We start from the raw sequence: 15,377 nt of genomic DNA on the forward strand, positions 1-15,377 counted from the left end.
CTGAGTTCAAGCCCCAGGACTGGAAAAAAAAAAAAAAAACAACAGTAGGGTGTTGGTGGCTCACATCTGTAAACTCCAGTTCTCAGGAGGCTGAGATCTGAGGATCATGGTTTGGGGTTAGCCTATGTAGAAAAGTCTGAGGGGCCAGGAATTTGGCCTAGTGGTAGTGTGCTTGCCTAGCATGCACGAAAACCTGGGTTCGATTCTTTGGTATTGTGGCTCAAGTGGTAGGACACTAGCCTTGAACTTGGCCTGGGCTCAGACCCTGAGCTCTTTAGCTCAAGGCTACTTCCTTACCCTTAAGCCAAGCCCTGCACTTCCTGTTTTTTAGAGGTTAACTGGAGATAAGAGCCTCAGGTTCTTTAGTGCCAGGGCTGGCTTTGAACCTTGATCCTCAGATCTCAGCCCTCCCGAGTAGCTAGGTTTACAGGCATGCCTGGCCGAAGTCAAGATTTCTGTAAGGAGCTGGGCTCTAAGCTGTGACTTCACAGGTTGATATCCAGGCATGTTGCTTCTGATGGCTAATCTTGACTGTCAACTTGATGACTGGCCTAAGAAATGCCTAGTAGGGTTGGAGTGCTTGTCTGATAAATGCCTCCATTACTGCTGGACCCTGGTGGCTCATGTCTGTAATTCTAGCTACTCAAGAGGCTGAGATCTGGGGAATTGCAGTTTGAAGTCAGCCTGAGAAAAGACTGTTTTTTTTTTTCCTTCAATCTCGTGGGGCTTGAACTCTGCTAGCCAGTACTACACAGACACAGACAGTCTGGACTTTTTTTCTTTGCCAGTCCTGGGCTTGAGCTCAGGGCCTGAGTACTGTCCTTGGGACTTTCTCAAGGTTAGAGCTCTACCACTTGAGCCTCAGCACCACTTCCAGGTTTTTTCTACATATGTGGTACCGAGGAATCGAACCTGGGTCTTCATGCATGCCAGGCAAACACTCTACCACTAGGACAAACTCCTGGTCTAAAATTTTTTTGCACATGCTATTCAGGTGCTCTTCCACTGAGCTATACACCTTTTTTTCTTTGCCAGTCCTGGGGCTTGAATTCTTGGCAGGGGTGTGATCCCTGGGCTTCTTTGGCTCAAGACTAGCACTCTATCACTTGAGCCGCAGTACTTGTAGCTTTTTCTGTGATTAATCAGAGAAAGAGTCTCACTGATTTTCCTGCCCAGGCTTCAAACTATGATCCTCAGCTCTCAGCCTCCTGAGTGGCTAGGAACACAGGCATGAGCCTGCTTCTATGTCCACCTATGTGGGTACCAGGAGAAATCATACTGGGGCCAGCACAGAATCCAGACAGACACAAGGAGGTGGGTCCCTTGTGAGTATATTCTTGTGTTCAAACACACACACATACACGCATACATACACATATACAGGCACTCTAGACCATTGAATGGGGAGGGCAGTGGGGACAGAAGAAACAGGAAGCATCTGGGTGTCACTGGCACAGGGGTTGGATAGGGACAAAGAGAGCATCTGTTCTCACTCTGGTCCCCACCCCCCTCCAAGAAGGGGACCCACAGCTGGAAGAACAGGGATTGCTTATTTTCTTGATGGAAAAGTCTCAAAGTGCAACCGCTTCTTTTTTTTTAACAAAGCTTCTTCCCTCAGCTCTGCCCAGGTAAAGCCCAGCCCCCTTGCACAGGCTGTCCTCTGGGCTGGAAGGACAAGGTCATGGGGAAGGGAATAAGGCCAAAGCTCTGAGGGCTCCGTAGTGAGGGCTTAGGCGTAGTGGCTCCCAGGTGTCAGGGGGTGGTCCCCTCTGTGGTCCAACTGGTCCTGCAACCGGGCAAACTCGGCCAGCTCATTGAGCTCCTGGAACTGTCGGTCCGTCTTATGACTGACCAGTGACCGGTAGAAGTGGACGGCAAAGACGATAAAGACCAGGCCGCAGGGCACCATGATAGCAGTGGAGGCGATGGCAGCTGCCTGGCCTGGCGTGATGCCATCGCTGCTGTTATTGTTGCCCGGGTTGGCTGAGGGCTTGCTGGTGGGGCTTGGCTGGCCTGGCTGCTTCTTGAGGGGTAAGAACTTGACCCAGCAGAGCAAGACGACCTCGGCCAGGAAGAGCAGAGTCCCGATAACAGTGGAGAAGGCCCAAGCCAGCTCGATGTGGCGGTGCATGCGCTCGTGGGGCGACTCCTTGACTGAGTTGAGGTTGTGCACGTTGCTCACCGCCTCAATGTTGGGCAGGATGCACGTACTGATCATCAGTGCAAACAGGTGCACAGCCACCAGCACCGTGGTGCAGGCGCTGAAGACGATGAGCAGGCCGGGTGGGTAGTCATGGTCTGCGTCCAGCTGCACCTCCACCATCGCCACCTGGGAGAGAAGGGCAGAGAATGAGTGACACAGCCAAATCCCGCCTCTCCTCCCATCAGGCTCTGGGATCCTGTGGGAAAGAATAATAAAGCCCAACTGCTTGAGGTGGAGAAATGGCAGACAGCACTGGTGGAGCTGCCTAGCTATGTGGTCAAAGGAAAAGCTTGTCTTTGATCCTCATCTTTCCAGAAAATAGGGCTATCACATCAGTTCCTAAGAGCATGTCAACCAATGAGAGGTCCTGGTGAATACCTCCCAAATGGGAACGTGCTAACACGGAAGCCAAACAGCTATCCCTTTTATTGTTGTTGGTTGTAGGGCTTGAGCTCTGGGCCTAGGCGCTGTCCTTGAGATCTTCAGCTCAAAGTTACTGCCCTACCCCTTAAACCACAGGGCCACTTCTGGTTTTCTACTGGTTAATTGGAGATAAGAGTCTCCTAGACTTTTTGTGCCCAGGCTGGCTTTAAACCTTGATCCTCAGAGCTCAGCCTCCTGAGTAGCTAGGATTGCAGGTGTGAGCTACTGGCTCTCAGCTCAAGTTTTTATATTATGCATGTTTTGAAAATTATTAATGTATATATTTTTATTAAAAAAACATTAAGGATGTCTGAGTGTAGCTCAGAGGTAGAGTGCTTGCTTCAATCCTCCAAATTGTAAAAACAAAAGAAAACAACAACAAAAACGCAACCAGCTGAGTAATGGTGGCTCACTAAATCTATCTATCTATGGTTTTTTTTGGTTTTTACTTTTTACTAAAAAGGAAGTTCCATGAAGTTTGAGATAGGCTTACAATATTATAATGTGACATATTTGTTAGTCTCAAGTAAGTAGATGGTAAATGGAAGAAATGACAAAAACAAACCGAAAACTCCAATTACCTCTGGCACCCAAGCCAGGCCCCTCATTCATGGTCTCCGGTGGAAGGGGGAGGGTCTGGAGGGTGAAGGCGAAGGCTCTCCTGCGCCACACTTGGACCATTCTGAGAACGCAGTGTACACACTGACAAGGAACCTTGCCATACTTCCCAGAAGAGAGGGACTCAACCCAGTGCCTGTCTCTTGGCTGGACTGCCAGCTGCTCCCTAGTTCCTGGAGCCGTGGGGTTACCAGGGGCATGCTTTGTATCTGCTACCCACTCTTCTCACCTAGACCTTGCAAATGACCCACATGCAAAGATGCCAGTTCATCAGATCTGGGCCATGAGAAGCGGGTAGTGGGCATGCTGCCAGGTCTGCCCCTGTGAGCGGGTCAAGGGCAGCAGGTGCCAAGGAATATGACACCATCAGCAACAGTGATTCCTTTCTTGAAGACAGTCTTGCTGTGTAGGCACACTGGCCTTAAACGCTTGCCTCCCTCTACCAAGTACTGGGATTGCAGGTGTATGCCACCACTTTCAATGGATTGTGACTTTTCTTTTATGGACTTTGGTGCCTGGGCTGGCTTTGAACCATGATTCTCAGATCTTAGCCTCCTGAGTAGTTAGGATTACAGGTGTGAGCCACCAGCACCTGGCTTGGCCAGTCACTCTATAATGGACTTGTTCTGTCTGGTAGTAGGTTCAGAAAGGGGAATGCGATGCGGAAATTTTTGCCATTGCGGGAATTCCTGCAGGCCTCCACGAGCCCTGCTCACCCCTAGTGAAAAGGGAGTCAGCTGTCTCTCTCTCTCTTCCTTTTTTTTTTTTTTTTTTTTTGCCAGTCCTGGGCTTGAGCTCAGGGCCTGAGCACTGTCCTTGGATTTTCTCAAGGCTAGAGCTCTACCACTTGAGCCTCAGCACCACTTCAGGCTTTTTCTATATATGTGGTACCAAGGAATTGAACCCGGGTCTTCATGCATGCTAGGCAAACACTTTAACCACTAGGCCAAACTCCCAGCCCTCTCTTCCTTCTTTCTTGCGCTACCAAAGCTCCGACTCCTCAGCTCTTTATCAGACTTCATATTCCAGACAAGTTTCCTTCAAGTTTTTGGCCTTACAGATTCCACACATGTAAAACAGAAGTGAGGAATGCCACATGCCTCCAGGGGCTGTTAAGGAGTGAGTTAATCTGTGCGAAATGGTGCTTGGCACAGAATATCAAAGTGAGCTTTAATATTACTGCTCAGATTAGAACCCAGGTCTCTGAAATCCTCACATTTCTTACCCTCCTACTGGAGGGGGTCAGGTGTGGCCCTCCCTAAGGTGGCTTTGGAACTGGAATTGCTCCCTGCCTCCCCCCTGGGTCTCAACCCAGTCCCTCTCGTCTCTGGAAATGATGGGAGAGGCAAGATGAAGATTGACCTTCAACACTATAGGGAAGAGTGGGTGCTGCCCTGTCAAAAAGGCATGTTTATACGTTCATAGACTATTTCAATGGGATTCACAGACTTTTTCTTTCCCCCTTTGTTGGTCATGGAGCTCAAAGCCTGAGCACCGTCCCTGAGCTCTTTTGCTCAAGGCTAGCACTCTACTACTTTGAATCACAGGGCCACTTCCATTTTTCTGGTGGTTAATTGGAGATAAGAGTCTCATGAGCCAGGCCTCCTAGCAAAAGCCTATAATCCTAGCTACTCAGGAGGCTGAGATCTGAGGATCAGGATGGAGGCTCAAAGCCAGCCTGGGCACTAAAGAAAGTGAAACTCATCTCCAATTAATCAATGGAAAACTGGAAGTAGCACGGTGGCTCAAGGGACAGGGTGGTAATCTTGAGCTGAAGAGCTCAGGGACAGTGCCCAGGCCCAGAGTTCAAGCCCTAAGACCAATGACCCCCCCCCCCAAAAAAAAAGAAAAGAAAGGGAGGGCCAGGAGTTTGGCCTAGTGATAAGAGTGCTTGCCTAGCATGCACCAAGACCCGGGTTTGATTCCTTGGTACCACATACACAGAAAGAAAAAAAAAAGCTGGAAGTGGTGCTGTGGCTCAAGTGGCAGAGTGCTAGCCTTGAGAAAAGCCCAAGGACAGTGCTCACCCTAAGTTCAAGCCCCAGGATTGGTCAAAAAAAAAAAAAAAAGTCGCAGGGACATTAGTGTCCAGGCTGGCTTTGAACTGTGATCCTCAGATCTCAGCTTAGGGGCCACTTGTGTTGTGCCAACTGGATAGGTACTTTTTATCCAGGAGTTTACAAAACAGTTCAAGCTCATGTAAATTTGGGGCGATGCCATTGGGACTTTGACTTTGAAAAGAAAAACAGTGACCAGAAGCCAGTTCTGAAAATTCTTGGTCCCTATGAATGAGGGGTGTTGGGTATCCAGGGAGCATGGCAGCTGCCACAGGCAGGGTAAGAATCTGCCCCAGGCCTGCCAGCGCCTGGGGGAGGGCAACTCCAGCAGCGCCTCCCCCTTCTCTACCCCTCCCCTTCTACACTTCCTCTTCCTGTTTTGGCTGCTGCTTGGAACCTGAAACCTGAGAAAGGACAAGCCTGGGAGATCCAGAGGTTCCTTCTCCATGCATTGCACATGTCCTGAGGCGTGAAGGTGGACCAGCCCTTAGCTGGGTGCTGCGTTGTTTCTGGTAATGGTGGGGGATTGCCATAATGTGGGTGTAGGCAACTCCCAATCTGTTCTGGACCCAGTGCCTCCTGGTACCCTGGCCCCCTCCCCTTAGCCTCCTATAAAGCCCATAAGCCCCAGAGAGCCCCCACCCAATTACACACCATGTATGCTCACAAAGCTGATGACCTTGCGACCATGTCTGCATTTACAAAGTGGGAGGGCCCCTGCTTGAACTCAGGGCCTAGGTAATGTCTCTGAGCTTCTTTAGTCCACTTTTGGTCTTTTCTGTTTATGTGGTACCGAGGAATCAAGCCAAGGGCTTCATGCATGCTAAGTAAGCATTCTACCACTAAGCCACATTCCCAGCCCTAGAGCCTGCTTTTTATGGATACAAAGATACAAGGAGTTAATGAACATAATTCCCTTTAATAAATTTGATGATATACTTTAGTAGATCAATAATAATACTTTAGTAGTATCATTATTCCAGCTGGGATGTTGCCTAGTGGCAAAGTGCTTGCATGCACTGCTAAACAAAACAAAAATAAGCCATAATTCCTTTTTTCCTGTTTGAGAAAACTGAGGCTCAGAGGTGAGGTCAGTTGAAAAAGTTATCTCTTAGTTGGATGAGGGATTTGAACTCACAGCCACTTAGAAGCCCATATACAATAGGGGTCATAGACTGCTTCCCTCTCATGGCTGCTGAGGTTAAATGAGGTTTGGATGTGTAAATATTTAGCACAGAGACAGCCACAGGAGAAGCTCAATAAATCCTAGTTAAAAGGAAAAACACAGAGCTAGTGGCAGAAGAGCAATAACTCCTGGACTCTCAGCCTGGGCTGGGGCAGACACAATCCTCAGGTCCATGTTCTGCCCTTACTCTGGGCCCTTTCTCCCCCATTCTCAGGCAATACTGGTGACTTGACCCATACAAAGAGAACATGTACCCTGCACCCTCTGCGGGATGGGGGTCACACCCTCAGGATGCTGGCACTCAGCATGCCCTAGGATGACAAAACTACCCAATCCTCCCGCTCACTCAGGCCTAGAAATGGGAGAGGCTGAGTCCTCTAAGGAAGAGGAAGGGGCCTATGGCCCTGTTCCAGAAGAAACCCCATCACCCTCCCAGGCCCCGATAATTCCTGGAACTCCAGCCAACAGGATGACTGTATACACCACTACCCCATCTGGGGCCAAGTTCAATGCCAAGAAGCTGCATTAAGAAATGAGTCCAGCTGGGCACAGTGGCTCACGCTTGTAATCCTTGCTACTCAGAAGGCTGAGATCTGAGGATCAAGGTTCAAAGCAAGCCAGGGCACAAAAAGACCTGAGACTCTTATCTCCTGTTAACCTCTACAAAACAGGAAGTGGGGCTTGGCTCAAGGGTGGGGTGGTAGTCTTGAGCTGAAGAGCTCAGGGACAGCGCCCTGGCCAAGTTCAAATCCCATGACCCCCCTCCCCCAAGAAAAAGAAAAGAAAAGAAATGAGTCCAAGGGGAAAGGGACAATTAGAATAATTCACCAACCCTGATTAAAAAAAAAAAAAAAAAAAGCCCAAAATGTTCTGCTTTTCTCCAGAAAGTTTCCCCACTGAGAAATGTCTCCCAGGGTGGGAAGATATCATTTAAGGGGGCCTTGAGGAATCTGGCAGCTGACTCTCAGAGCCTCAGAGAGATCAGATCAGATCAGATTGCACGCAGCAGATTCACAAGGTAAATATAGCCCAAGAGCAGGGCCTGTTAACTCAAAATAAACAGCTCTCAGCCAGCCAGCCAGCCAGCCAGCCAGCCAGCCAAGCCGTGAACCTCCATGAACCTGGCCACCCATGGCCTAAAAGAGATAGACCCAGAGACCACCAAGCTCAGCTTCACACGAATGCACAAATCATGCAGGCAACACAGGACATGCCATACCTTTAAGCACTGATCAGGCAGAGGGCAAGGCTTAGTGGACTTGCTCAGGTGCTGGCTCACCCCACTTGTAAACCAGCCCTTTTCTCTCCCTCCTGTGGGTTTGACAGCAGGCTGCTAGGCACCTGGATTTGAAGTTCAGGCCTTTCTGAGGCAGCCCCTCCTCTGGCCACAGTAAAAGACACCTTCTATACCCCAGTTCAGGTCTGCTTTGTTTTATGTCTTAGGAAGGCTGAGTTCGGAAGCCACAGTATGTGGTCACACAGGGTCACCCAGAGACGTGTAGGCCTGCGTGCTGCCTGCTTGACCTCAAAAGGAAAATGTCTATTAAGAGAGATCTGAAGCCAGGCACGGTGGCTCATGCCTGTAATCCAAACTACTCAGGAAGCTGAGATCTGAGGATCAAGGTTCAAAGCCAGTTTGGGCACTAAAGAACCTGAGACTCTTATCTTCGAACAGGAAGCAGTGCTGTGACTCCAGGGGTAGGGCAGTAGCCTTGAGCTGAAGAGCTCAGGGACACTGCCCAGGCCCAGAGTTCAAGTCCCATGACCAAAATAAATAGAGATCTGAGTCCTAGTCCAGTGATTACAAAATCTCCTGACCACAAGAGTCCGGTTTTCCAAATGTTTCTATAAATAGACCTATGCACACTTTTATAATAAACCAAAGTTCCACCCAACACCCCTAATCCTTGAAGCCTGCCAATAGTCTATTCTTGCAAGAAACAGGGCATGCTAGTACTCTAGTTCATTCCATTCTTTCTCCTCCACCCCCAGCCCTGGGTTGGATCCCAGGGATTAAAGCATGCTAGGCAAATGCTCTACCACTAAGTTATACTCCTAGCCTCCATTCCCATTTCATCTTGAAAAATGCTTTTTTTTTTTTTTCTCCCGAGTCCTGGGGCTTGAACTTAGAGCCTGGGCGCTGTCCTTAGTCACATTTTGCTCAAGGCTAGTGCTCTGCCACCTGAGCCACAGCGCCACTTCCAGCTTTTTCTGTACATGTGGTACTGAGGAATTGAACCCATGGCTTACATGCATGCTAGGTGAGCACTCTACCACTAGGCTACGCTCCTGGCCTGAAAAATGCTAGTTTTGCCAGGCATCAGTTGCTCATTCCTGTGATCCTATCTACTCAAGAGGCTGAGCTCTTAAGGATCATGGTTTAAACCCAGCCTAGGCAGAAAAGTCCATGAGACTCGGATGTCCAACAACTATCAAAAAAGCTGGATGGAGCTATGGCTCAAGTGGTAAAGCAAAAGAGCTTTGAGTAAAAGAAGCTCAGGAATAGCAACCAGGCCATGAAGAATTTGAATTAAAAAAAAAAGGACCAGGTGCTGGTGGCTCACTCCTGTAATCCTAGCTACTTAGTAGGCTAAGATTTGAGGATCAAAGCCAGCCCAGGTGCTAAAGACCTTGAGATTCTTATCTCCAATTAACCACTAGAAAAACGGAAATGGCCCTGTGGCTCAAAGGGAAGGGCGGTAGCCTTGAGCCTTGAGTTGAAGAGCTCAAGCCCGACTGACAAAAAAAAATTTAAATAAATACATAAATATATGACTCTTAGGAGCCCTGTCGGTCAGCTGCTTAGACTTAAACTTTATGTCCAGTTTCCTTCTTCCAAAAGAACCTTACCCCTTACCTCAACCCAACATCCATCACCATCATGCCAACTCAGCAAAACATACTTAAACACTTTCTCCTTGGACAGCCAGAGACCCAGCAACCTCACTGCTCTCAGAGAATTCCTGAAACAGGCCATAGGTCTGTAAAGTTTCACAAAAAGCCTTTGCTGGGCTGGCAGTACCCTCTTCTTGGAACATTCAGCATCTAGAAGACCTTAGAGGCCCAGTTACCAACAAGCTAGGAGATAGGGAGGGTTATAAAAGGTTCCAAAGGGCTGAAGTTTGGCCTAGTGGTGGTAGAGTGCTTGCCTAGCATGTACAAAGACCCGGGTTTGATTCCTGGGTACCTCATAGGTAGAAAAAGCCAGAAATGGTGCTCTGGTTCAAGTGGTAGATTGCTAGCCTGGAGAAAGCTGGGACAGTGCTCAGGCCCTGAGTTCAAGCCCTAGGACTGGCAAAAAAAAAAAAAAAAAAGTCTAAATAAGAGAGATCAGATCTTGCATCCTACTAGCTGATGGGATGGGCCACTAAGAGGTCTCGTTTTCACATCTTGAACATGTATTTTTAAGAACTGTTGTGAGGATTAAATAAGAACGAAAAGTTTCAGTCTCAAGTCTGGCACAATAGGTGTTCTGTAAACAGCAATTACTTCCATCTTTTCTATTATAGGATTCTTTTTTTTTTTTTTTTTGCCAGTCCTGGGCTTTAGCTCAGGGCCTGAGCACTGTCCTTGGATTTTCTCAAGGCTAGAGCTCTACTACTTGAGACTCAGCACCACTTCCGGCTTTTTTCTATGTGTGTGGTACCAAGGAATCGAACCCGGGTCTTCATGCATGCTAGGCAAGCACTTTAACCACTTGGCCAAACTCCCAGCCCCTATTATAGGATTCTTATCTATAACCTCTGATGCCTCTTATTGCCTACACAGGAATCAAACTAGTTTTTTGGTTGGTGGTGGGGTTTGAACTTACAGAATGGGCATAGTCTCTGAGCTTTTTTATTCAGGCCTAGTGTTCTACCACTTTGGGCCACAGGTCTAGTTTTCTTGTGGTTAACTGGAGATAAAGAGTCCAGGATCAGATGATGATCCTCGGATCTCAGCCTCCTAAGCAAGTATTACAGGGGTGAGCCACCAGTGCAAGGCTCAAACTTCTTCAACAGCCTTCTATATGTGGCACAATCCTCCCTCCACCAACCTCCAGCCGTTCCCCAAGACTCATCTTGGTAATAGCTCCTGCTATCTCCTCTAACCTGAATCAAAGCTCTTGTCTAAGCCCTAACCCCACCCTCCCCAAGGCTCTTCTGGAATAATTTTGCTCTTAACTCTGCTAACCCTAATAGGTGGCAGTGGCTCCTGCCTATAATCCCAGCACTCCAATAGAAGCAGAAGAATTGGGAATTCCAGGCCAGCTTGGTATACATACAAACACAAGAAAAATACATAAATAAATAAATAAATAAAATAGGGGAAAAGGGTAAGAAAAAGAATAATAGGAGAGGGGGGAAGCCGGGAGTTTGGCCTAGTGGTACAGTGCTTGCCTAGCATGCACGAAAGACCCTGGTTCGATTCCTCAGAACTGTGGCTCAAGTGGTAGAGCACTAGCCTTGAGGAAAGCCTAAGGACAGTGCTCAGGTCCTGAGTTCAGTCCCTAGGACTGACAAAAAAAAAAAGGTAGGGTAGTTGAGCTGTGGCTCCAAGTGGTAGATAACTAGTTTTAAGCAAAAAAATCTCAGTGACAGAGAACCCATGCCCTGAGATCTACCTCCACAACCACATACACACACACACACACACAAAAAGATTACAGTTCAAAGCCAGACTGGGCAGGAAAGTCTGTGAGATTCTTTTTTTTGTTTTGTTTTTTTTTTTGCCAGTCCTGGGCTTGAGCTCAGGGCCTGAGCACTGTCCTTGGACTTTCTCAAGGCTAGAGCTCTACCACTTGAGCCTCAGCACCACTTCCGGCTTTTTTCTATGTATGTGGTACCGAGGAATCGAACCCGGGTCTTCATGCATGCTAGGCAAGCACTCTACCACTAGGCCAAACTCCCGGCCCCTGTGAGATTCTTATCTCCAATTAAAATCACTGAAAAAGCCAGAAGTGTTACTGTGGCTCAAGTGGTAAGAGTGCTAACCTTGAGCAAAAGGAGCTCAGAGACGGCCCTGACCCAGAGTTCAAGCCTCAGGACTAGGGAAAAAAAAAAAAAGAGTATATGCAAACACTTGTTATAGTGGAAGAACCCAGCGCTGTTGAGGATGAATACTGAACACAGAGTACTGAACACAGAGTGGCTTCTTGCTCATCTTGAGGCCCTCTAAACTCCAGATGTGTCACAGAGGCTCAATAACGTCTTATGACTTGAGTGCTTCCCTCCAAATCATTTTTATATAAATCCCAGCCAACTTCTGAACCTGCTCTGGAACCTGGAACAAAAAGAGAACTTGAGGAGGCAGGTAATCCAAAAATAATTGATCCCAGGTCGTGGAAAGCATTTTGTTTACAGCAACAGGCTGACCTTCCCAATTATCATCTGCTTAGGCTAACGTTACAGCCTGCCCTGCCCTCCCCAGCAGGCAGGATCCTGTGTGCTCACAGCTCCTGCAGGGGACAGGGACAGGGTCAGGCCCAGGCTAAGTGGTAACTTGAGGCACTGATGGCCCAAGACAAGGTCCGCAATGGGGCTCCTGGGCACCAGAGGATGGAGATCATAAGCATCCCTCATTTTGTATTGGAGTCTGCCAAGGGCAGGTGTTTGTAGAAATGTTCTCAGGGGTAGAAGCCACTTCTGCAGAGTAAGAGGATCTAGCCAACATCTAAATCATCAGATCCTGAAATTCCCCAACGGTTTCCAGGGCCAGTCTGACTTTATTAAAAAACCTAAGAGTTTTTTTGATTACCAAGAAAAAGAAACAACTTATGCAATTGGTGAAGGGGAGTAGGATGGCTTTTGTACACAGGAGCAAACTGGCTTCCGACAGCTAAAGCTTCTTGTTTCAGGTCCTCTCCTGGCCAGCCCTTTCTACCACCAAGTGGCCAAACGACTCAGTCTCCACCAGGCTTTTTGGAAGCCTCTCCCCTCAACTTCACTAGCTGTGTAGGTGAATTTGGCATCTTAGGCAACTGTGCTACCCACTGGAGATCAAAGACCAGTCATGCCATCTAGTTTGGTTTTCCAAGTCTCAAGGAAGGAAGCCCTCTGGGGGCAGGAAGCCTGTTGTGTTGACTCATAGGCCAAGGGAGAGTAATCCAGGAAACTTATCACTGTTACCCTAGTGTTGGGCTGCCTAGCACCCCTTCCTCTCTGAGGCTCACTGAAAGGCTGGGTGACCTAGTAAGTGTGGGGCCTGGTCAGACTACCTACACTATACACAAATCTCTCTCAAGAGAATTCCAATTCCCTTGCCAAGGGATAATTAATTACCTTCTTATGACCTTGGAATGCAGGCTATCCCAAGGCTCCTCCTTTCTTGCCTGTAGAACTTAGGGGTGGCATCAGCAGAACTGGGGAAACCTCCACCCAGACTAAGGAAAAGAAGGTCCGGAAGAGATTAGTGTGGGGAAGCCAAAGCTCACCAATGTTACTGGTTGCCCCAAGCCTATCAACTTCCTCCACTGTTTTCAAGAAGAAGGGGACATGAAGAGACAAGGCCAAGGCAAGTATCTCTGCAGCTCACTTCTCCTGGGGTAGAAAGGGGAAGTATAATTTATGACCCCCCCCCCAGAAAAAGCAATTAGGCATCCCATTATCTGAAACCTACAGGTCACTCCTCACAAGCTATACACCTTTTTTTCTTTTTAATTCAAAGACACTTTTTCTAGATCGCTCCTAACTGTTCATGTCTGGATACTGGCACAACTGCCTAAATTCTGGATGCCAGCATACCTGGGTTCAAGACCTAGTCCACTAGACTAGGTGTGTGGCTTTGGGAAAGCCTCTTGGTCAAAACTAAAGGACTGCTGAGGAGCAAGGAAGCCTATAAAGTACTTTATAAATGTCAACTCCTCCCGGAGACTCCTCAGGCACAAAGCCACTCTTTTACTTTCATTCTCTCTGATAACCTCCTCTAAAGAGGAGTCATACAATTTTTTCTTTTTTTTTTTTTGCAATACTGGGGTTTTAAATTTAGGGCTGTGTACAGGTACTCCAGAGAAACTTCTGAAGAACAGTTTTCATTTACCATTTCCAAAAATCAATGTCTAGAAAAAGACAGTGACTGGCCCGAGGTCACACAGGTTCCAAGTGACAGAGAGAGGAGATTTGCTTCCTCATGCTCAATCTCCTGGCCTGTCTATAATGGCCCAGTGCACTCAAGGGCTCTAAAATATTCAAGCTCCACTACACTGGTCCACTTGTTTGCAGAACACAGGGAGGGACTCATACACTCCCTTCCCAAGAAAACACTAAGGGTGCAGCCACTCCCTTCGCCAAGGCCAAGGATTTAGCTCCCACAAAGTAGGAGGGAGGAGTGCTGTGGAGGGCAGACCCTATTCTGGCAGGCTGAGGTCACCCAGCGTGATGATAATGGACTTGTTATGCAGTATCCTGCCCCAGAGAAACGCCAAGATTTCAGGCCAAAGGAATGCCCAGCCCCACTTCTGGATCCCAACCTGCAGCCTCTGAAGCTCCAACCCTCTGAGGCTTCTCAGGTCCGGCCATTGAGACTTCGGGGGTGGAGGTGGGGGTGGGGACAAGAGACAGGAAGAAAATAGGCTACCCTCTAATCGCAAGAGCCCGTTCAAGGGGAAAACTCCCACCCTCCTCCCCCACAGGCAGTGACTCAATAGCAGGTTTTTGGAGAAGAAAGTGAGGGTGGAGAGTAATTGTCACCCACCTCCCCACCCCAGGCTGAAGCTCAGGGGAAATGAGGTGGAAAAAAAAGGTATCGGGAAATTCCCTCTACTAGATGCTAGTAATAGTTTCTGATCTCAGATGCGAGGGCGCCGGCAAGTCTTCATCTGACACCTGTCCCCAAATGGGCCACTCTTAAAGTGCCCTCCCATCCCCCTGAACACAGGCCAAACTGTATTCTTACAGATTTAACTTTTGGAACGCATCATTCCTTGTGTCCACCCCGATTCCCGGCCGGTTCTGCGCCGATGTGCCTCTCTGAAGGCACCTGGACCCCGGGGCATGTCTTCTCATCCGCCCATCACTTCCCAACGACTGTCCCTTGTCGACCACCCCTCTCCCTCCAGCGTCCGCACACGACCGCGCCTTCTCCTCAGGGTTTCCCCTTCCCCTGGCCCGCCCAGCCCGCTCCACAGGGGGCCCCGTCGGAGCGGCGGCCGGGGGGCAGTGGGGGTGGGGGGTAGGGCGGCCCAGGCTCACCATGGCGAAGCCGGAGAGCAGAGCCGAGGTCCGGCTGGAGGCTTTGAGCTTGGCCCGGCTCAGGTAGAGCTTGCGCCAGGACAACGCCTGCATCGAGTGCTCGTTGAGACTCATCACCTCCGAGTAACTCTGGCCGATCCAGTCCGGGTAGCTGACGGCGGGCGGCGGCGGGGCCCCCGGGAGCTCCCCGTCCCCGCTGCGGCGCCGGCTTCGACGGCTGCCGCTAGTGGAGTTGCCGCCGCTGAGGGGAAGCTCGGGGTGGCTGGAGCTCGGGGGCGGGGCGGGCTCCGGATGCATGGAGCACACTGCGAAGGAGCGGCCCGGGTCCCGCCGCGCCTCCGCCTGCCCCCCCCCCGCTCCGACGCGGGCCGGGCCTCACCCGGCCGGCCGCCCTGAACCCGGAGAAGGGGGAGCGGACGCCAGCTAGCAGGCCCGCCGCGACGCTCCGCTCCGAGACCGGGCGACAGCGACCGGAGCCGGCGCTCCGACAGGCGTCCCGTCCCGAACCCGGACCCTCAGCGCGCGACGTGATTGGCCACCGCCCCTGGTTTATTTACATGTGCCACGCCCACCGAGAAAGCCCGCCCAGAGCCCGGTGGGCGGCGCCTGTGCGTGATCATGTGACCCGACGCCTCCTGACAGTCCCGCCCTCGGTCTTTGGCGCGCTGCCGTCCCCCACTTCCTTCTCCGGAAGCGCCCTGTCGGCTTCACCTCTCCTAGTC

At 49.8% G+C, this 15,377-nt stretch overlaps 1 protein-coding gene across 1 annotated transcript; it reads right to left on the reverse strand.

The window, feature by feature from the left end:
- Positions 1 to 1,313: 1,313 nt before the first annotated feature.
- On the reverse strand, positions 1,314 to 15,157 carry LOC150044992 (calcium release-activated calcium channel protein 1). The gene is made up of 2 exons (XM_090319997.1): positions 14,656 to 15,157; positions 1,314 to 2,329 (listed from the first exon to the last, which is right to left on the reverse strand). The coding sequence occupies exons 1-2, from the start codon at positions 14,950 to 14,952 to the stop codon at positions 1,730 to 1,732; spliced, it is 897 nt and encodes a 298-aa protein (XP_090176123.1). The 5' UTR covers positions 14,953 to 15,157; the 3' UTR covers positions 1,314 to 1,729.
- Positions 15,158 to 15,377: the final 220 nt, after the last annotated feature.

Source organism: Megascapheus bottae, chromosome 28 (genome assembly GCF_031878675.1).
Source record: "Megascapheus bottae isolate mThoBot1 chromosome 28, mThoBot2.hap1, whole genome shotgun sequence".
In the NCBI taxonomy this organism is placed as follows: domain Eukaryota; kingdom Metazoa; phylum Chordata; class Mammalia; order Rodentia; family Geomyidae; genus Megascapheus; species Megascapheus bottae.

Bases quoted from the DNA above. Each gene is read 5' to 3' on its own strand.
- LOC150044992 (XM_090319997.1), bottom strand. From the start codon at position 14,952: ATGCATCCGGAGCCCGCCCCGCCCCCGAGCTCCAGCCACCCCGAGCTT. The intron at 2,330-14,655 runs GTGAGCCTGGGC...CTTCTCTCCCAG, and splicing joins TGCTCTCCGGCTTCGCCATG to GTGGCGATGGTGGAGGTGCA.